This window comes from Palaemon carinicauda, chromosome 2 (assembly GCF_036898095.1).
Source record: "Palaemon carinicauda isolate YSFRI2023 chromosome 2, ASM3689809v2, whole genome shotgun sequence".
Taxonomy (NCBI): Eukaryota; Metazoa; Arthropoda; class Malacostraca; order Decapoda; family Palaemonidae; genus Palaemon; species Palaemon carinicauda.
In genome coordinates, this window is record NC_090726.1 from 129,601,066 (window position 1) to 129,623,932 (window position 22,867).

Consider the following 22,867-nt stretch of genomic DNA (forward strand, 5'->3'; position numbering starts at 1 on the left):
TATTTAAACGGTATCCAACCTATGAGTGATATACAATATTAGGTATTTTTCGAATTTAAAATATTCGCCATTGTTTGTAGAGGTGCTCGCATCCATTCTTATAGGTCAAGGTTAGATTGATATTTAAACTAAATTGTAATTTCCTGTTTGTTGGTTTATCCAGTTATTTGTTTACTTATTTGTCGAATTCTTCTGTTAAGCTTGGGAACTTACATAAGATGTACGTTTGCTTCACGTGCGTTGCTGATGTAGCAAATTATCGACCTGTCAAACTGGGACTTGCGCTCGTGGTTTACCGACCTCCAGTCAATGTCAGACAATAAAATGTTCACCAAGCCGTTATTATTTCTATCATGGACATGGAATCTCCATTCATCATCCACGTAGCATGGATGTAGGACTCAAACAGTCCCTGTTTATATATATATATATATATATATATATATATATATATATATATATGTATATACATATATATATATATATATATATATATATATATATATATATATATATATATATATGTGTGTGTGTGTGTGTGTGTATGTATGTGTGTATGAACTCAGAAAGCAAGGGAGGGGAGGAGACTTTAATCATGAGAACGGCATTCTATTAAATGCCTGTTTGACTGGTTCTGCCCGTTGGTGGTAGCTTCATCCTTCTTGCATTTTGTTTAGAGTAGCTTCACAGTAGGAAGGATGTACAGACATGTCACAACTGAACTCGTGTCTAGTGCCTGGTGGCAGTTTTACTCCGGGTAGGGTTGGTTCGCGGGGAAACTCATGGACGCAGTTCTAAACAAGTTTTTAATTACAAAGTTTGTGGCAGTTTTTTTTAGTGGCGAAAGGAACTGACGTCATGTAGGTTACTCCTTAGTTGCCTTTTGATGTATTTTTTTTTCAACTAATTTTCATATATCGCTATGGTTGTTCGTTTCTCTGCATTTTGAGGGACCAATTTTCTTTATATTTAAGGAGAAAAGTTCTAATGATGAAGTAAATAGAGGTTAATAGAATCAATTTATAAAGAGTCAACTTTACCAAATTTCTTGTCCATGGTGTTTAGTATCTTAGAGAGAGAGAGAGAGAGAGAGAGAGAGAGAGAGAGAGAGAGAGAGAGAGAGAGAGTTGAGTTGATGTGCTTGGATGTCGTTAATGCACTTTATTTTGCTCTGTTTTATACGTGTAATACTTAAGAATACGGGATGAAAGAATTTATATCACGGGGACGACCCTTAAAATGTGAGGCTGACCGGATCTTCGTTAGGAAGGATGTTTGCCTGTCGTATAGAACTAGTTAAATATAGCGCGGGACTATTCCCGTGTTGTTGATGTAAATGGATATTTTTTTTCGTCCGAATATGCTGTTTAGTTAAACATGATTGGTCGAAAGCATTGGTCGCTTTTTAAGATTACCGATGTGATAAAGAGGTCTGTCACTATCGGACACAAGTGGCACTAGTGTATGTGCAGAATGTCTGGTGGTTGCTCTTTGAATAAAAGAGACGTGTTTAGGCAAAGTTCCATAGCTAATGATGTATACAATAGTGTTATTTGTATGGCTGTGTTTCTTGTGAATGAGTCGGCTCTTAGTGGAACCCTGAATGCATGTCTGGGTGGTGTCGGTGTGAATCCTAGTATCTAGACGGGACATGTTCGTGGATCCTTGTGGAATCGGGGAACTGTTTGCATGAGACGCATCTGACTCCTGTTTTCACAAACTTTCCTATTTCAAGATTATGCACCCATGTGTTTCGATGATGTGTGTCAATTTGGTTTCGATTGTTTTATTTTATATCTTCCAAAATCCTTAGCTGGAAAACGTTGCATATATCAATTCAGAGCAATACTTGTATACAGTGGAATATGACTCAGCATTTATCCTTCCCAGTTATAACGGTTCTAGTATTTGATCACCGCATATTCTTTCCAGGTCCAAATTTCCCCGATTTTCTCCGTTTATGACTTTTCATAATCTCTCCAGCATAAGGCTTGATGTGTACTTCATTGTTTAGGGTATTGACGTCCATTTGAGCTTATGACATTACATACATTTTCTGGTTCAGGATTTAACATACAGTATTTGTTGCAGTATTGGACCTAGCACATTCATTGCAAGCTTATTCACAATTTTTGGACTTTTTATCTTTTGTAGTTTAAGATGCAATGTATTCTCACTAATTCAAAATATTGATTGGCCTTTTCAGTTTAGGTCTTAATCTTTCTAGAACAGACTTTGCAACATACATAGAAAATTGAATATGTAGCTTTCCCAAATTATAATACTACTCTTTTTCATAACTTTAATTATGACTGGTTGTCTGACCGATTTCAGTTGTTTTATGTCTATTATTGAAAACTTTGCCAATTTAGGACTTTTAAATGTTTTGTCAGATATCGTCGTAACCTTAACGCGTGTTAGGTTTCGACTAATATCTATAGCAATTTAGGGCATTTCCGGGGGAGGAAAACACAGCCTTTTGACAAATGTTTCTACCAGTTTAGAGCAGTCACTTTATTGAACAAAATATGACACAAAGTTGGTAAGCATCACAACTCCAGTATTTAGATAATGGACATAGAAAGCTGTTATTTTTTTTTTTTCACCATTTTGACTTTTCTAAATTTGCATAGAAAAAAGTTCAGAATGACCAACTACTAATAAGTACACAAAGATGAAAATGTTCAGTTATATCCATTGAACATACGACTTCTATAATCTATAACTTACCAGATGATAAAGGAAAACAACTGGGTATCTTAGAAGCTTGGGATATAAACCTGGAATATTCCTGAAAAAAAAAAAAAGACAAATAAGAAGCATCACTGCTGGAAGTTTGGCCCAATTCACTGGCGCCAAGTATCGCTACGATAACGCTAACAGTAGCTGCGATGGTCTTTAGCTGGCCTTATGCCAGCAAGGGGTTGTGTCTCGTAAACAGTCATTGTAGATGATTTACAAGTTCAATTTCAGCTAAGGACATTGCTCATTTTCAGGGTGTAAACATAAGAAATGATGATAATGAATATAGCCGAGTCATAAAAAGATCGTCTGATATTGAAATACGAAGCGAGCTATGTCCTAAAAGAATAAGCGTACAGTAATCGGTAACAAATGAAGATGATTCTCGGAAACTTTCACTTTTATATCATTACAATTTTTATCCTACATTATTTTTTTATATTATTGTACAAATGCAATATTTGTAAATTAAAATTTGATTATAACTGCTAGTTGTTAATCTTAATTCTATCTTTGAATTTGGAAATCAAGAAGACTTTAGATTAAAAAGGCCGAATATGTTTTCTATTCAAGTGTACATAACTAAAATGGACACAAGCATTTTCTTACTACAATCACCGGAATCATTTAAATTGTATTCCCCTTACGCCCTTTTGAATGGTGGCTAAATTAACTTTATTGTCCTAAGATTTTTTTTTTTTTTCAATATTCTTCACTGTCTAATCTGCCCACCTTATCTGCTGTCTCTTTTTCTCAATCGTATCCCTCAATGGCAGAAGCATTGCAATATCTATTTCTCTGAGGATGGATTAAGAAGGTTCCAAGAAAGTGGACGACGTAAATGAATGTCTCGTGTACGATCGCAAGTTTTGTAGGAGAGAGGAATGTCAGAGTTGGGAGGCTCAGTCGCAAAATGCTGCTCTTCCCTTTTTAAGTGAAGTAAAAACTCTCTCTCTCTCTCTCTCTCTCTCTCTCTCTCTCTCTCTCTCTCTCTCTCTCTCTCTCTCTCTCTCTCTCTCTCTAAAGTAAAGACTCAGTGCGGCAGACCCATTTCAATTCTTTGTTGTAAGAGCATCTCGTCTCCGCATTGCGCTAGCTCTCTTTACCCGCCTCTCTCTCTCTCTCTCTCTCTCTCTCTCTCTCTCTCTCTCTCTCTCTCTCTCTCTCTCTCTATACATATATATGTGCGTGTGTGCGCGCGCGTGCGTGAGTTAGATAAGTGTATTATTGCAGTGAAAATTTAGAAGTGTACAAATGTGGAAATTGAGAAGCCTAGGGTAGCTCTTAAAAAGAGAAGTTACGCAAAAATTTGTCTATGAATATGAAAAAAAATCATGATATACCAAGGCATACATAGTATTTTTTTATAGTTTGTATGATATACTTAGAGGCATACGTACAATTTTTCTATATTTGCTGGCGTTAAATTTATGAAATCTTGTATTAATTTGATTTCTTATTGGGATTTTGGTTTAAAATGAGAAATGTCAAGCCATATGAAATGATGCATTAAATGTGATTACATACTTTACGTAATTGAAAGAGAAATGAATTTTTTGTTTATTGAATAAATATACGCCAACTTTCTTAAGTCATAGTTTTGTGAACCATTAGTGTGAGTGAGTACATTTTTACTCAAATTTCATTATCATCATCATCTCCTACACCTATCGACGCAAAGGGCCTCGGTTAGATTTCGCCAGTCATGTCTATGTTGAGCTTTTAAATCAATACTTCTCCATTCGTCATCTGCTTCACTCTTCTTATTCCTCAGCCATGTAGGCCTGGGTCTTCCAACTCATTTAGTGCCTTGTGAAGCCCTGTTGAAAGTTGAGTTCAATTCAACAACTAAAATTTAGTCAAAACGACATCCGACAAGTTTGATCCTTGATGAGAAAGTATAGTATTTTTTTTTTCAATATATGAACCAGTTCCTTGCATTATGAGTGACTATAAAGATTGCCGATTCTCCCCACAGAACGGTCTTAGAATTAAAGAAAGACTGGCGGGTGGATCATCAAGATTTACAAATGCAGAAACAAATTTCGAATGTGGAGAATGTTGACTTTTAGTTTGCTGTTTTATATAAGGGAAATGAGAAAATAGATTTTACATGTTTGTAATATCTTGCTCAGGCGTAGGATTAACCGGTAGGTATTGCAGAATTTAGTTAGTAAGCATTTATTCTATAAATGACGATGGACTTGACACTTAGGAAAAGACCTTTAATAGATATGACGTGAGTGCGTTTGCGCAGAACAGAACGACGTCGTGTGGCAGACTACTTTCTTGCTTCCAGAGCACATTAAAACACAACACTTTATAATTGCATATTTGAAGCCGTAGTCCGATTTAAGGACACGGAAAGTACGTGCTCAATATGTCCGTCCGGAAACTAGATGCAAAACATGGATGTTAATCAGAAATTCAGAACGCTAGAAATACAAGAAGTTATGCAAGAAACGGTAAGACTAAATTTCGCCGAGCGGAAAAACATCCAATCTGTTCCATTGACGTCAACAGTTTAAGGCTTATACATTTACCTTTTGTGTTACTGCATTGTAAGGTGATGGTATATGATGATGAGGAGAACGTCACTTGTATATTCCTGGACTACACTGCACCAAGTCTTTCAAGGGAAGAAGATGAAGCTGTCGAGAACATTCCTTTTGCATTTGTCACTAACACCTGTCGCGTAGATGCTCCAGTGTTATTATCCCGCGTGATAGGGATACCTGCTTCGTACAATAGAGGTTTTGCTTGTTTGTCTTAACTTTTATTTGTCAAGGAGTGGATGAATAATAGTTTCCGCAGTACGAGAAAAAACTGGTTTAGTGTGCGTGTGATTGTAGTGTGTGACTTGTAGAGATGAAGAGGATTAATCCGAACTACAGGTATTTTTTATTTAGTTCTTTGAACTTACTAGGTATAGAAATTTCGTAAATATTATTTGATACGAGATTATGTACGTATGCTTTCATAATTGTGGCGCATGGCTTTCGATTGCCGATTGTTGCCTTTAAATGTATATACGTTCTGTATCTTTTGACTAACAGTAAGCAGTACACGAATGCTTCATATGGTAAGGAAGTGCTTCGAGCGTATAACGTATCTTGCTTTCCTCTTGGCTTTGGTCTCATTAATGTTCAAAAGTTTTTATCATATATATATATATATATATATATATATATATATATATATGTATATATATATATATATATATATATGTATATATATATATATATATATATATATATATATATATATATGTTTTTTATATGAAATACTACAGCTAGAGAGTTATTGGGTCATTTGTGTGGCCAGACAGTACTACATTGGATCTCTCTCTCTGGTTACGGTTCATTTTGTCCTTGCCTACACATACACCAAATAGTCTGGCCTATTCTTACTACATTTTCCTCTTTCCTCATACACATGACAACACTGGGATTACCAACTAATTTCTCGCTCAAGGGGTTAACTATTGCACTACAATTGTTCAGTGGCTATTTTCATCTTGGTAGGGTTAGAAGAGACTTAATCTATGGTAAGCAGCTCTTCTAGGAGGACACTCCAGAATCAAATAATTTTTCTCTAGTCTTGGGCAGTGCCATAACCTCTGTACCATAGCCTCTGTATCATAGCCTTCCACTTTCTTGGATTAGAGTTCTCTTGCTTGAGGGTACACTCGGTACGCTCTTCCATCTTATTTCTCTTCCTCCTGTGTTTTTGAAGTTTTTTAGTTTAAATATGACAAATTTAATTAAATATTGTTACTGTTCTTAAAATATTTTATTTTGATGGTTTATTACATCTCTTGTAGTTTATTTATTTTCTTATTTCCTTTCCTCATTGGGCTATTTTTCCCTGTTGGAGCCATTGGGCTTATAGCATCTTGCTTTTCCAATTAGGGTTAGAGCTTAGCTTTTATATATATATATATATATATATATATATATATATATATATCATATATATCTATATATATATATATATATATATATATACATATATATCTATCTATCTATCTATCTATCTATCTATCTATCTATATATATATATATATATATATAGTGCGTGTGTATGAGTGTTTTGTATTTTGTTCATATATTGGTACCATGGAGTTAGTAGACAGTACGATCTGGACAGTGCAACCTACAGCAGGAAATCCAATGGCTCGAAGTCCTAATGCGCTGTGACCCAAGGTAGATGATTACCTAGTCGAGGTTTGTGAACTCTTGAGGGAGGAAATTACCAATAGATGAGGGGGGAACCTTGCCCTCCTAAGGTTAAAATGGATATCAATATATGTCATGTCAGTCTATTTACTATTGATAGATACCTCTCACTGGTAGAAAGATGTTCGAACTAAACACTGCTGTTCTAGGGAGTACCAGTGGTTAGTTTTGCTGATGAATTGTACCTAAAGGCAGATGAGTGTGTAGTTAGAGAGTTGTGGACAACATTATTGGTAGGACTTGCCCTCTAAATAATAGGTGAATCACCTCTTTTAATGCCTATGTCGATCACTATTTCATTATTAGATGTCTGGAAGGAAACATATTCGCAGTCGCCCCACTTGTATGTTGTGAGTCATTAAATGTCCAGAAGGCTAGGAGTCTGTACCCCAATACCTTGTACTTTATTTGCAAAAAAATAACTTCAGAAGGAAAATGCTAAGTCTTGGGGTTTTGGAATTTTCTTGATGTGGTGCAGAGAAGAAATATTTGATAGTTGAATTGTTCAAGAAGAGCAAGCTGGGTATTTTAGTCCGTAATAAGGAAAAAATAACCACCAGGATGTGCAAGAATAGGAATGGCATGGAATGATTGTGTCTGTGACAGCTGAAAAGTGCAGGCTTAGGGAAGGGATAGTAATTGGAGCATCATGAAAAGTGGGAGTGTACGAGACTGCAATATTAATGTGTTTGAGGATTCTATGAGTAAGACCGGGTATGGAAAAAAAAACTTGTGACAGTAGGTGTATAGGATCCCGGAATGAGTGATTTATTTTTTTTTTTTATAGAAAGGTCTGATCTAAGAGAACAAAAAATGGCGGTTGTTCCAAGAAATTTACATGTATATACAAAAATAGGTAACAGAAAGAGGTATCGTTAGCAGGTATGGAGTTCCTGTAGTAACCGAGAAAGAACAGAGTCGTCTAGAAATGTGTTTAGAAGTAGTGTCAGCTGTTGGAAATACATGATTTGAAAAGAAGAACATCTTGAAGTATATCTTAAAAAGAAAAGAAATAGTGTACAAGAATATGTTAGGTCAAAGTACTGGGAAGAGCAAGTTGATGGCTATAATAGTGAAAATAAGAGTGACTTAGGGCATTTCAGATCATTATTTGGTTGAAGCAAGGGTTAAGGTAGACAGAAAAAAATGGAGAAAAAGTTGAAAGTAAATGTAGTTTGATCTAGCAAGTAGAATAAAAAGGAATACCAAGGAGCATATAAAGCGAAATGGATGAAGTGAGGGATAGTAACAGAGGAGGAAAGACTTGAGGAGGAATTTTTTAAAGTCTATGATTGGGTCATATTTTGCAGGAATTGTTTGTGGGTATAGGAGGGTGGGAAAAAACATCTGGAAATAATATGCTGTGGGTTTAGGAAATAAAAGGTATGATAAATGAGAAAAGGAGATTATTTTGAGGTGCAGTTGCATGTCAAAAAGGGAAAGTTGGTGTATGCTCATAAAAGGATGTTTAGGTTAGTCAAGGATGAAGTGAGAGCTTAAAAGAAGTTGGTAGCAAAAAAAGAAGAGGAAAAGTGGATGTGAACTTGAGAGACTGTAGAAATGATTTTGTTGGGAAGTAGAAGGGGAAAGAAATATTCATGAACAAATGGATCTCAGAATAAAAGATGCAATAGGCGAGATGTTATCGGATATTAATGTAGTCTTGTGTGGGTGGCGTGAGTATTTTTACGAATGATTGAATGCAAAATATAGAAGAAAGACTGATCTGAGTGATGTTTGGCTTAAAAGATCTAGTGTAATACTAAGAGTGGTTATTAAAGGGGCTTTTGAAAATACAAGAATGACAATTATAAGGTTGAAGAAAGGAAAAACATCAGTATATTGTAGGATCTATAAGTGAGGTACTGCAAGACTGTGGTGAAAGTGAGATTAAGTAATGTTTAATAGTGTTTGCAAGAGGAGCAAGTTTAGATATGGTGTGAGCAACAGTAAGGTAATGAGGATGAAATTCATGGAAACAAGAAAGCTGTAGTATTGTAAGATAGTATGGATCATGATAAATAGAAGTGATTGATTTATTAATCGGAAAATGAATATAAGGAATCATGGATAGAAAAGGTGACTCGCAAAATAGGAAAAGCAAGAAAAGTAGCAGAATGTGTACAAGAGGTTGAAAAAAGAACAGCATTTATAAGTGGAAGCCAAAGTGTAAATGAGTGAGAAATGTACAGTAGGTGGTATGTAGGATTGGTAAAAATTTTAACATATCGGGAAAGGGTATTGGAGGTGGTTTGGTCATGTTGAAAGAATGCATGACAAAATACAAAGGAAAAATTAAGGATTTAGAAGTGTTAGGAGTTACGAGTAGATGTTGGTCATAGAGGGTGTGAAAGATGCATTAGAATCAAAATGACTCATGATAGATAGTTTGGCCCAAAATTTTTAGTGGCCAAAGGGATAGACTAGACACGATGATGATCTTTTATAGTAAGATTTTCCCCAGAAGAATTACAAATCATGATCGAAATAGAACAAGGAAGAAAAAAGATAATTTCAAAGCTTGGTAGTGTAGTAAAAGATCAATACGAATCTCTAGTAATTCTTTGATTTGTTGGAGAAAGTTAATTGCGGTTTTTTTATCTTATGTGTAATTATTTTCTAGCTGAATATGCTTATCATTGTCAATAAATCTCAAATTATCTTAATGGACACTCTTGTGTTGACACTCTTTTGAAATACATTATATAGATGATGGATGACTTGAGTGAATTGCATCTAGGATGGAGTCAGTTGTAGGGTTGAAAAATTCATGCCAACTTACTAATTGAGAATCTGAAGGGCTACATTTAATGAGGACAACATTTGTGTGTGGGTGGGTGCAAGTTTTATTTAGATGTTAAATAGTTAATGAGTAATACACATTGCAAAGCGTCAAATAATTTCCGTGATAATGCTCCAGTTTGTTCCAACTCATTCATATTTGTAGGTGAATTGTTGTATCTTGTATATTTAAGGTGGGGAAAGTGAGTTTGTCGTAGCTTAAATTAGGAGGCCACTGGTGTGAGGATAAAGATCACCAGAAGCCACGTAAGTCTCCCTCTCGGTTTATGGATACTGTCGTGAATTAATGAGATCGACAAGAGACTACCGGAAACCACTAGAGGCAATTAAAACGGTTGTTACCTTCAACAAAACTCAGTATTCCTCCAATAAAGCGCAGTGTTCATGTCACTGCTATTTGTAGTGCCAAGTCGCAAAGACGTTTTGCCTTCTCGATTTCATCATACTTTCTGTGAATGCCGTTATTTCTGTAAACGCTGAAGACGAACTGGAAACATATAACAGAGATGCCTTCCTTTTACAAGTGAAAGTCCAAACCACGCGTTAACTCTCAATCTCCTTTTGGGAAGGTGAAAGTTTCTTAATATACTTTTCAAATTCATAGAATACCTAAGTAATTGTATCCTAAAAGTATGCTAAAATCGCGTTAAAAGGTCGTTGTGACTGTCGATTGAAAATAAATTTCACATGGATGTGGCTTTTAGATTTCTTTTATTATAATCATTTGTACCTATTTCTTCTTTCTACCTGTAGGCTATCCATCCATACGCTTTCAGGCTTCATCGTGACATTGTTTTTCAACAGTAGACTACATAATTTTATTGCAGTCCCGATGTCAATTCCTAACAGAAAGATTTACTAAAGAATTGCAAAGATAATAGATGACAAATCATTCAAAATTCTATTGAGCAATTCCTGTTATCTTTCGTTTCCAGTTTCAAGGCGTCACCTGATTATTGTCGCCACTGAGTCATGAAAATAAAGTATTGTATGTCACACCACGATTCCTTCCAATGAATGTTAATCTTAATGAATCAGTCACTGCTCGGATATACGAGACTGGTATTCATATCATATCAGTTGTATGCGCTATCATATTTGCGTTTGCGTATGTTAACTATATAGAATCAATAATGAGGTCACCTAACACTAGCTTTTCAGGTTTTTTCCCTTAAGCGATTGTGTTTTACACCAGCTTTTTCACGTTTTGCTATTTTTTCAAGTTGTTTGCTATTTGCATGCTTGCATTTAAATCGAAAATATGTGGGCGGTGCATCTATGAGCATATCTAGGACACACTCGCGCACACACATTTACTGTACATAGTTATAAAATATATACACATATACGTACGTATATATATATATATATATATATATATATATATATATATATGTATATATATATATGTATATGTGATATATATATATATATATATATATATATATATATAGTGTGTGTGTGTGTGTGTGTGTGTGTGTGTGTGTGTGTGTGTGTGTACGGATGTGTGTGTATAGTTATGTGTGTGTACTTCACACTTTGAGATCGAAATTTATTTTTCGCAGACAGCATTTATCAAAATGGAAACCTGGTTAACTTTTCTAATTATGTGTTCGATACCTTCTATTCAAAGTTCATTTCGGTTGGGACAAAATTGTGACGTGATCTTCAAAATCAAATAGTTTAATCAATGGAACTTTGGAAGTTCAAAATCGGTACAAATGCTTTTCCGTTGAGCTGGTTGACATGATTTTTGTTTCATGGTTTTATGTTCTATATCTGTTTAACATTTATTTATCTTAATATGTGTTTTTTATTTGTCTTATGATTTATTTTTTCGTCTCCAGTTCTAGGAAGCTTTTTCTGTCGGTGGCTTGTAGTATTTGACATTTCCAGCTAGTTCCAGCTTGGTTAACAATTATAATGATAATTACACATGCACACACATTATATATATATACATATATATATAAAGTATATATATATCTATATATATATATGTATATTATCAAACAAAACATACACCAAACACACATACAGTATGTGTTTGTTATCGAGAGAGAGAGAGAGAGAGAGAGAGAGAGAGAGAGAGAGAGAGAGAGAGAGAGAGTAAATAGATATTGCTGGTTTCATATGGAAATCATGGGTTGATGTCAACTAGTTTTTACGGCCTAATGATGGAGAGATCTTTTATCAAACCTTCAGCTTTAAAAGTACTCTCTCTCTCTCTCTCTCTCTCTCTCTCTCTCTCTCTCTCTCTCTCTATGATTACCACATTGACTACAGATCGTCATAGCATTTTTGATTACATGTATGGTGAATCATAAAGGTAATGGATATCACTGTCTTATGATAATTATTTGATTAGGTTAATGGCGTTTCACACGAATATACATTAATTTCCTTATTGATATTTTGTATCGACTGATAATTTGACTATGATATTTTCCGAATGTAAGAATTAAAAAGCTGAATTTATTCCCGGCTGAACTTTCTCTGGAAGCCGTGAGCTTGTCGGACTGGTCTAGGTCATGGTCAGCTCATTTCAGCACCTCCTACCTCCTCCTCCTCCTCCTACTCCTACTCCTACTCCTACTCCTACTCCTACTCCTACTCCTACTCCTACTCCTCCTCCTCCTCCTCCTCCTCCTCACCACAGGAGGAGAGATTTCAGCGTTAGTATTTTTGTTCAGAGGTTATTATAGGGTTTAGGGTGTCTCTACTTTTGCCTGATGGAGTCATTGAAAGTTTGATGGAGAAGGGCTTGAGTGATCGCCTTTGGGAGGCTACGTTGCGTAATTCAGGGATCATTTGAAGAGAATCTCTCTCTCTCTCTCTCTCTTCGATCTTGGTATGTTGCTAGTTTGGACAGGTTTGATTTATATCACTTGTCTGTTTGAGTGTTTTTGCCTGCTTGACAGACCGTCCGTGGGCCTTTCTCCTCTCTTGCCATTTCTGAAAGAATTCTTCGTGCCGGGAGCGTCACTGTTCGGGCCCCTACAACCAGTAGAATAAGATAACATTTCACTGTTTTTGTGAATGATACTATGCTTGAGTGGGACTCCACGGTTTAGGTTTAGCCATTGTCTAATCTTCAGCTGTGTTAAATTAGTAATGATCACTTTAATCATCAGTTGAAATAATATAGAATGTAACCCTATTTTTTATGAATTGTGCCTTCTTATCTCAACAACACATCCGTTCTGCTTTCTCTCTCTCTCTCTCTCTCTCTCTCTCTCTCTCTCTCTCTCTCTCTCTCTCTCTCTCTCTCTCTCTCTCTCAAACTGTTGGCATTGATATTCATCTCTTTGTTTATTCACTATTTTTTAACATCGATTTTCATATCGCCTGAATTATGCTGTTTATTAATAATTTAATAGCGTAATTATGTTTCAATTATACATGCCTTTAAAATGTCTTGAATCTTACAGTAAGGCTTTAAAGGAAATCATACGATTGTGGCTTATCCACATTTTATCAATTTTGTAGTGTTTATGCCATTGGATTTATGGGTATCTATCGTCTTTAATTTCACTCTCATTTTATGTATATATATATATATATATATATATATATATATATATATATATATATATATATATATATATATATATAGACATATATATATGTATATATATATATTTATATATATATATATATATATATATTTATATATATATATATATATATATATATGCATTATGCTTTGCATGGTGTGAGGTTCATTTTCCAGTTAAACCATCTTAAAATTGGCACCTGCATTATCTGCTACCAAAAAATTGAGAATGAGCTTAGGAAGCCCAGCCCAGCTGATTTACCGATAAATGGATTGCCCAATCTATGCTACTCCACCTTCTTAAGAGTCAAAATAGGTGTCTGCTGAGTCTATGTATATTTATACTTGCATTAATATATATATATATATATATATATATATATATATATATATATATATTGATTGATTGTTTTCTTGTGTCTTAGTTTTTTAACAGTCGACGATTTAAAGTAATAGGGGTTGATTCTAGTGACAGTCAAGACGATATTCCATGCTATCAATACCTAGTGCTGTAGAAAGATGAATTCCTTCTATGGAAAGCTACCACATAATAAACTATCGTATAAGCCTACATAGAGAGCTCATTAAAAGTTCATCGAACTTCCTACATGCACAATTTTATACATTCCAACTATGGCTTTCTTAAACATCGCTGATATTTCCTAGATCGTTCACGCATACTGTACCTTGCTACCTTCTTTGCTTCACTTTTTTTTAAGACATCTCTTCTGCCATCAATCAATTTTTCATTATATTTTCTCACAAATATCTGCAGTAATCAACTGATATCATTCAACCTACCTGCACTAGCCTTGACTGATCAATCAGCTTTGTTTTCATTTATACTTTCAATCTTATTCTATTAACTTTAATTTTCACCCCTTTTCTCCTAGAAATACTTTCAAAACCTTCCACTAGTATCTGCAGTTCCTTACGAGTAATCCCAATAAGTATGATGTCACTGCAGACATCAGCCATCACACTTCAATTACGACCCTTTTTATCGTATCACAAATTTCCATCTGTGTCTGCCATCAGTGGGGCTCGTTGCTTTACTCCATCTAAAATAGATTATGAGCATGGAGATTTTACTATCATCTGCTTTGCATCCTTATCAGTTCTATCAGAAGATTCTCTGAGTTATATATGAAAATTGTAGCCTTTATTCCTTAAATATTCTTAACTTTTTTATACGGACTCCTCTCCTCATTTGAGGACTTAACCTTATTGATTATACTATTCTCCGATGCAAGGTTATCCTTACCCAAAGAACAATTATCGCTCCCTCCATTCCTTTAGGACCTTTTATTCAGCCAGACATTATAAATTGCCAGTGTCACACCTTTCTAGTTTTGTAAAATGTAAAAGGCTGTGTACGCTATGTGATTCAAGTGCAAAGTTCCGTGTATGTGTGTGCATGGAGAGAGAGAGAGAGAGAGAGAGAGAGAGAGAGAGAGAGAGAGAGAGAGAGAGAGAGAGAGAGAGAGCATTATTGTGAAATAAGTAGAAAGTGATATTCTTAAGGATTTGGATTTGGAAAAGTGTTTAATGGAAATGCCGGGTTTCAAAGAGGAATGTTTGTAAGTATATTTATGAACGGGTTAATGATGTCGAAAAGTTTGATAAATTGTTTGTTAGTCCAGAATACTATTCATAGTAAGAGTGTATGTAAAAGGAGTAAAAACGGTGGTCTTTGTCTTTTTTATTTCTATGAAGCATCCCTGAGGGGGGAAACGAACTTATATTGATACACACATACGTGTATGGTGTGTGTGTGTTTGTGTGTGTGTGTGCGTGCGTGTGTGTGTGTGTGTGTGTATGGAGTCACAGGCGATGAAGTTGAATGCTTATAAAAACACTGACTTTCTTTATATTCGTCTTCCATGAGGCAGTTCTGTTCGAAGTTTTTCATCTGCACCATATGTGGGCTACTATTATTTGAGTTGTACATTTATAACATCACAATGTAAAAGCTGTATATGAATTATGACCTGTAGCATTTTCGCTTGACTTGGTAAGTAACTTATATACCATTAATTCAGACGAAGAACCTGTCATGCTTAAGCTAAAAATGAATTATATCCGGTCTGTCGACGTGTTCACCATTTTTGCTATAAGCAATTTTAATACAAATATAGACCTTTTCTCTTACTGTATAATTAGTCTTGTTTTTTCTCATATTTTATCACTTAAATATTTTTTACGATTTGCGGTTTTTTTTTCGTTTCTTTTTTTTTTTTTTTTTTTTTTTTTTTGCATATATTTTTCCCCATTAGTATCAAACCTTCTTTTGTCGAGTCTTTAACTGTAAACACAGCTGCCTTTTTCCGTGAAATTCATCTTGAAATGCCTTTCGGATATGGGCTTTGGTAGAGTTTTCTTTAATGCATCTTGCAATTTTTATATTAAACTGCAACCCACATCAAATTCTGTGAAAAGACGTCAATATGGCTTTAATTGTTTGTTTGCCTCAGGTTGAAATAAATGGGATTTACAGGAGGAAAATTTCTAGTGTAGGATTCTTCGTCCTTTAGAACTCTTAAGTAGACGGATCAGCATTTTAGTTTGCTACTGCATTTGGTTAGTTAGTTAGGAGGCGACTGGATGTGATTTATTATGCTAAAAGCCAAAATAATTGTACATGTGGAGATTAGGATCAGCCATTGAAAGATATTTGTTGTTAAGAAGGATAAAGTGATCTTTTGAACGGATTCTTTTAGATTTTTTGATAAGATTTAAACGAATAAAGATCTGTGAAAATTGAGATGAATGAAAAATATTACTGTTATTAGTATTGATTGAGACGTGTAATATTTCTCTGGCAAATAAATCAAATATCCTGTGTGTATTACATGTTAGATTTAGGGTCTTGATGCTTGGAAAGTCTGCTTATGCATTTTGGGAAAGGGAAACGGAAATGGAAACAGAAACTCTAAACATTTGGCAATTCTGTAAAATGTGGTTTAGATATAACCTTCATACCAGAAAGTACGACGAATCAATGAAAGAACGTTTACAACTGTCACTCAGATACTAGCGTTGCTAATGACAGAAGGCAGCGCAAAAAAGATAACCGCATTGATTACGAGCAACTTCTGAATTACAAAGACAGGTATGTAGAACTGACTGCCTATATTTACGTCGTTGGCTCTTATGACCTAAATTCCTTATGAGAGTAAAATACAGCGAATAATATCAATTAACGGTTTTGTATTAAACTAAACCACCGTACTTACACTAACGAAATGACACGGCGTTGGAATATTATTGAAAGATCAATTCTAATAAAACTGATTATTAGAGAAACGGAATTTTCAAGAAATTGGAATTTCAAGCGATAATCTGCATTCATAAAGAAACTTTTTACCGAGATGGAAACAATATGTTACCGACACTCGTGATAGGGAGTTGAATGAACTTGGAGAAGGCCCGATAGCGGTGACTCACTTGTGGAGACATCAAAGGCTTGCAATAGGAAATGGATGTTTTCTGTACACGCACCTACCTATGATATATTTTCCTCACCGGCATTAAAGCTGAATAATGGAGCTCTTCACCAAGTGTTGTGTTTTCATTATGGTTTATTTCGGTTGCGTTTATTGCCTTTATAAATGATGAATTGAATCTGAATGAGAGAAAAGGGATGGAGTAATTTAAAGAAATTACCTTGACTTTAAAACAAAAAGAGAGGGAGCTCAAGATTGGGTCAAGTTTAGAATGTTTGGTAGCAGCTGTAGGTCTGCAATTTTAGTAGAACTTTTTGTTGTTGATATTTGATTATGATCATGCAATAGATTTACAGAAAGTCTATATTAAGAGAAAAGACCAGACAGCGATCATTACCACGTTCTCGTGTGAATTACTAAAAACTTTCACAACATTATTAGCCACCTGATGCTCACCAGGTCTGGATTTCTTGGCGTGCTTTTTATTAGAAAGTTTTCATACCTTGGGATGTAAAATCACTGTCTTGTTATTTTCAGTGAATTATGTAAACTTCATGGTTTTGAACTTTTGGAACTAGCCTGATCACTGTGATGTTTACTATCCATTGAAAGAAATAATTCCTATCAGGAGTCTGAGAAGAATATTGGTAAACAAACCGTGTTAGGAGGCCCCAACTTATCTTCGGAGATGTCATTGAATTTTTGGAAGAGTCTGTTTATGTGTTAAAAGGGGCTTATGTTTGGAAAGATTTTAGCACAGGGTTCATCCTCTACTCAGCAATTAAAGTATTAACGCGGCTGTCAGTTTTTTTTTCTTTTCCTTTTGCGAAACGAGCATTACACCGCTCTGCCAAGGTACTCATATGGTTGATTAAGCCTGTACCTTCACTGAGTTAACGACAGAGATGCCCCATCCTTACACCATTAAATAATTTTTGAAAGTAGAATAGCCATTTCCGGCTTAGGCGTAAAATCTTTACAATATTTTTACAACTAGAAAATACCGATGATTACGCAGAGCACAATGACCAAGCTAAAGAAAGGGTGTGCAGATGTTTTTTCAGGATTTGTCAGAATTTATGTAATACTATTTTTCAATAACATTGCATAAATGATAAGTGTTTTTAAAGGCTAGATGAAGTGGCTTGACCAAGATCTTTTGAGGACGTTTCATGCACCTGGAACGAAACTAATAAATGGTTTTAGATTTTATTGTATTTTTGTTTGCCTATAGAAATGGTTATTTTCGCGGACGTGGGTTTTTGCATTTATTTTATGAAATTTACTTTTTTCTTCCAGGTATTCCATTTCTATTATAATTATACCCTTATTAAAATAGAGCTATCGAACACAGCTAATTTAATCACACACTAGAATAAAAAGGAGAACGAGGTAAAGTAAAACACAAATGTAATGAAAATAGATATGTTCTGATTTAATTATTTCAATATTTTTCTCCCAATATATTTCATTTCGCTTATCTTTTTTTTCATATTTTTTTCGACTCGTTTTCTCAATTTGCGTAGATCGGTAAGACTGCCTCGCTAAAGGCTCCATTCAAATAAGGAAGAATTGGTTAGAAAAATAGAGATACTAGTTTAGTTTTATTAAACTTTTTGCTGTTGTTTGAAATTTAATCTTCATAATCAACACCGTTATATGTGATTTATCATCATCATCTTTACCTCCACCATCACCATTATTGATGGTGATATTTATCATTATTATTATTATTATTAGTTAGTAGTAGTAGTAGTAGTAGTCGTAGTAGTAGTTGTTGTTGTTGTTGTTGTTGTTTTGTTCAAGTTGTTTCCAGACGTGTTTTGAATTGTTATTGTTGTTTGTTTTCAGCCAGCGAAGTGCCGAGCAGCCTCCTCCTCTCGTCGAGACCGAATCCGCCTTGGCCACGCCCCTTCCCCTCCAAGACAATGAGACCAAACACTCGAGTAACCCAACGAGATCAGAGACCAGCAGCGGAGTCAAGGACCAGTCAGGGAAAGAGGATAACGGTGACGGTGACAGTGACAGTGTACCCGATAAACCTAAAACCGGTGAAAGTCTGATTGTGTCTGGTGAAAACGCCACAAGGTTTGATGGGGCTGGTGTTGGTGATAAAGTTCCTAGTGCATCGAGTTTGGTGAACGTGGATGACATTGTGAACTTGATGACAGAGAATCCTAGTGGAGGAAGGGATGGTGATGGCGACGGCAGTGGTGTGTGGGAGAGTATCACCATCAGAGCGCAAGATGTGGTCACCAGCACCAGCACCGCCTTGTCGGAGGACGCCGCCTCCCCAAATCTCGTCGACATGATGCTGGGTGACATGCCCGTCGATCATACCAGTGCGAGAACTATCACGTTAGGTGATGCTGCCAATAAAGAAATCACTGATAAACCAAGAACTACCAAAGGGGATGAGAGGGAAGGGAGGCTCGAGGAGGGCATTGGGAGTCTGGGAGTGGTCAATCTATCCGATTCCTTTATGGGCATGATGAACGAACCTTTCTTGGGGGAGGAAAGCCAACCCAAGGAGATATTGGCAGAGTCCCCTTCCAACTCCGGAGGAAGCATTCCTGACGGACTTTTCAACGCTGAAGGCTTGGCTGCTGCATCTCAGCCCGTGACTGAACCCCTGGGAGTTGGTGGAAAAGTGAGGATCACGGGGATGAGGATTGAGGAACACGCCAAGGGCATCTTTTACGAGGATGGCTCGGCTGCCATCCAGACCGAAACGGATGCAATCGTCCGATTCTTCGGCGAAGGGATCACTGAAACTACAGAGTTCCTCTTCACAAGTAATACGGGGGACCTTGGCAGCTCCTGTACTGTGGCTACGACGAATGCCTTTAAGGTAAGCAATAATTCTCTCTCTCTCTCTCTCTCTCTCTCTCTCTCTCTCTCTCTCTCTCTCTCTCTCTCTCTCTCTCTCTCTCTCTCACTTTTATTTAAATAATTTTACATGCAGACATATACCTAGTTTTAACTTGGGAGGGATACCAGCATGGGCACTATGTGTATCTATCATGCCCAAGTATAGAGAAGTAGCCGTTTAAATGAAAAGATTTCCTGTACGTAAGATATGGAATAGAGTGAATGTTTTATAAAACACTCCGCGATCAAAGGTTCCAAGGTTTACATCTAAATAGAAAGCAGGTCTTTTGATGTCTTTGTAAGTTATGTAACTTGCTAATAGATTATGCATTCCGTAACATGAAACGAAAATTTGGTTTTGTTAGAATGAATGTCATACGCCTGTTAGAGAATATTTCCATGGTTGCTTTGATTGCAATATATTAGAGTTTCTACTTGTATACATATCTCTTTTAAATTTTTTGTACCGGAAGATTTATTTCTAATTTCCAAATATTTTGTTGTAATGTTCTTGTTCTTCGACTTTTTGTTATTTTGACTTTTAGGATGTTTAAAGAGACTTCTATATCGCTTCATGCAAAATTAAGTGCCAATTTTTCTAAACCCTTTTTTCGCCCCGTTCAAGTATTGCCTTTAAAAGTGAAATAATGAATGGAAGAATGAATAGATGAGTAAATGAATGAATGACTCAATTAAGCATCAGTGCTCATGGTATGTACGCCACGCCACGGCTTGCGTCAGAGTGGTCAAATGGTTGTCATGGTCCCTCACCTATACAAACGATCAATGCTGCCAGGCTTTAGGTGGTCGCCTACGCATTATACAATAGCTACTGATGTGTAGAAATGTTTTACTTGAAGTTCGCATTTCCAGTGTAATATGAAATTGTTTCTCCAAAGTGATGTAGACGCACGATTAATTGTTTCGAAAGTAACTTTTTATGAGAAATATGTTTCCATAATTATCTATTATTGTTTTTATTTATCCGTTCTCAGTCGGATTTTGTCCGTTGAATGAAGCGGTTGATGTATCATCCAAGATCTCAATTGAGGAAAATGCAATGATAAACTGATGGTTCTCTCTCTCTCTCTCTCTCTCTCTCTCTCTCTCTCTCTCTCTCTCTCTCGGAGCAGCTAAAGTTTTATGAATATTGGTATGATTTTTGTTTTTGTTACAGCTTGCAATCTTCCAACATTTAAAGTTTTAAAGGCCGCTCATGAATTGCAGAGGCAAGGGACAGTGACATTGCCTTATCAAGCAGGACAATGCCCTAGAGACTGACCATATATACTTATGATCAGCACCTAAGCCTCCTCTCCATCTAAGCTAGGACCAAGGAGGGCCAAATAATGGCTGCAGATGACTCATCAGATAGACCTATAGGCTCCCCCAAACCACCCATTCTTAGCTCACAAGGATGGTGAGATTGCAGCGACCAAAGAAACTATTGAGTATGAGCGGGACTCGATGCCCAGTCTGGCAATCACCAGTCTGGGACGTTACCACATCGGCCACCACAGTGTCTTATAGGGACAGTAGTCCAATGCCGAAATGAATTTGAGAAGTCGATGATAAAAAGCAAAAATTAAATTAGATACACAACAGTTAAATGAATGACAAATAAACTAGGAAGAGAGGCGACTTTCGATATCAGTGGGATAGTTTTGCTTAAGCCCTTAGACTTGTAAACTATAACAGCATAGTATCGGCCGGTGCGTGCTTGTTTCATTTTTTACTCGGTATGTATGCTTGTATAAATAAATGAGATTTGTTTTGTGTCTAGATCTTCGCAACTATCACTTTTTGTTTACCATTTGTCTCAGTAATTTTTATATTATAGACTTTCCCACCTCATTTAAGTGATATTTACCAAGTAGTGGGATGGAAGAGTTGGGCGGGGGGGGGGGGGGGGGGGCGAAGGCGGTGTTGAATAGTCGGGAGAAATCGTGGGTTTGAGATTATCAGAATCAAAAGACGCATTTTTATCATGGGTCAAAACTATATTCTTTGCCTTCGTTGTAAATTCAATATGACAGAATTCTTCAATAGCATGCAAGCTTATTACCTTCGAAGTATTTCTCGGTTTTAATATTTAATAATCATATCATTTACATTTGTCGTCCTTTGTAACTCATTTGTAAACTTTGCTTTTCTTTGGTATCATTTATCGCATTCTTGTAAGTAAATGTGGTTTACAATAGCTTTTATTTTTTATACCCACAAGATTCTTCAAGGTCAATAGTAGTACAGTAGTTCTCGGTATGTGTTGACAACGATTGTTGGCTCTGGTATTGTCCAATTGACATCAATTATATATGTTAACTTGAAGTCCTTGCAACTGCACGTAACTCTGTTTTAGGAGTCTTATCATCAGAAGAATCAGGTCTGTGTGAGGAGTAATTTTCAGGTCTTACTTTATTTCGCAAAGATTGCTTTTTCGTAATTCCGAAGAGAACCGGCCTCAGGAAGGAGCAAGATAAAGCCAGTAGTCCTTCACTGTGAAGGAGGGCCATTTCTTTATTATTATTATTATTATTATTATTATTATTATTATTATTATTATTATTATTATTATTATTATGTAATCTACAACGCTATTATTATTAATGTTATTACTTTCTAAGCTACAATCCTAGATGGAAAAGCAAGATGCTATAAGCCCAGGGGCCCCAACAAGGAAAATACCCCAGTGAAGAAGGAAAGAAGGAAAAATGAAATATTTTAAGAACTGTAACATTTAAATAAATATTTCCTATATAAACTATGAAAACTTTAAAAAACAAGAGGAAGAGTAATGAGATAGAATAGTGTGCTCGAGTGTACCCTCAAATAAGAGAACTCTAACCCAAGACAGTGGAAGACCATGGTACAGAGGCTATAGCACTACCCAAGACTAGAGAACAATGGTTTGATTTTGGAGTGTCCTTCTCCCAGAAGAGCTGCTTACCATAGCTAAAGAGTCTCTTCTACCCTTAGCAAGAGAAAAGTAGCCACTGGACAATTTCAGTGCAGTAGTTAACCCCTTGGTTGAAGAGGAATTGTTTTGTAATCTCAGTTTTGGCAGGTGTATGAGGACAGAGGAGAATCTGTAAAGAATAGGCCATACTATTCGGTGTATATGTAGGCAAAGGGAAAGTGAACTGTATCTAGGGAGAAGGATCCTATGTAGTATTGTCTGGCTAGTTGAAAAAAAAAGAGTCTGTAAGCCCAAG

General features: G+C 35.9%; 1 protein-coding gene across 1 annotated transcript in view; it reads left to right on the forward strand.

The window, feature by feature from the left end:
- Nucleotides 1-22,867, forward strand: part of LOC137626944 (unextended protein-like) — a 363,067-nt gene that overhangs the window by 47,595 nt on the left and 292,605 nt on the right. The window contains exon 2 of the mRNA XM_068357933.1: nt 18,636-19,635. Coding sequence (XP_068214034.1) covers nt 18,636-19,635 — 1,000 coding nt within the window. The remainder of the gene's footprint in view (nt 1-18,635; nt 19,636-22,867) is intronic.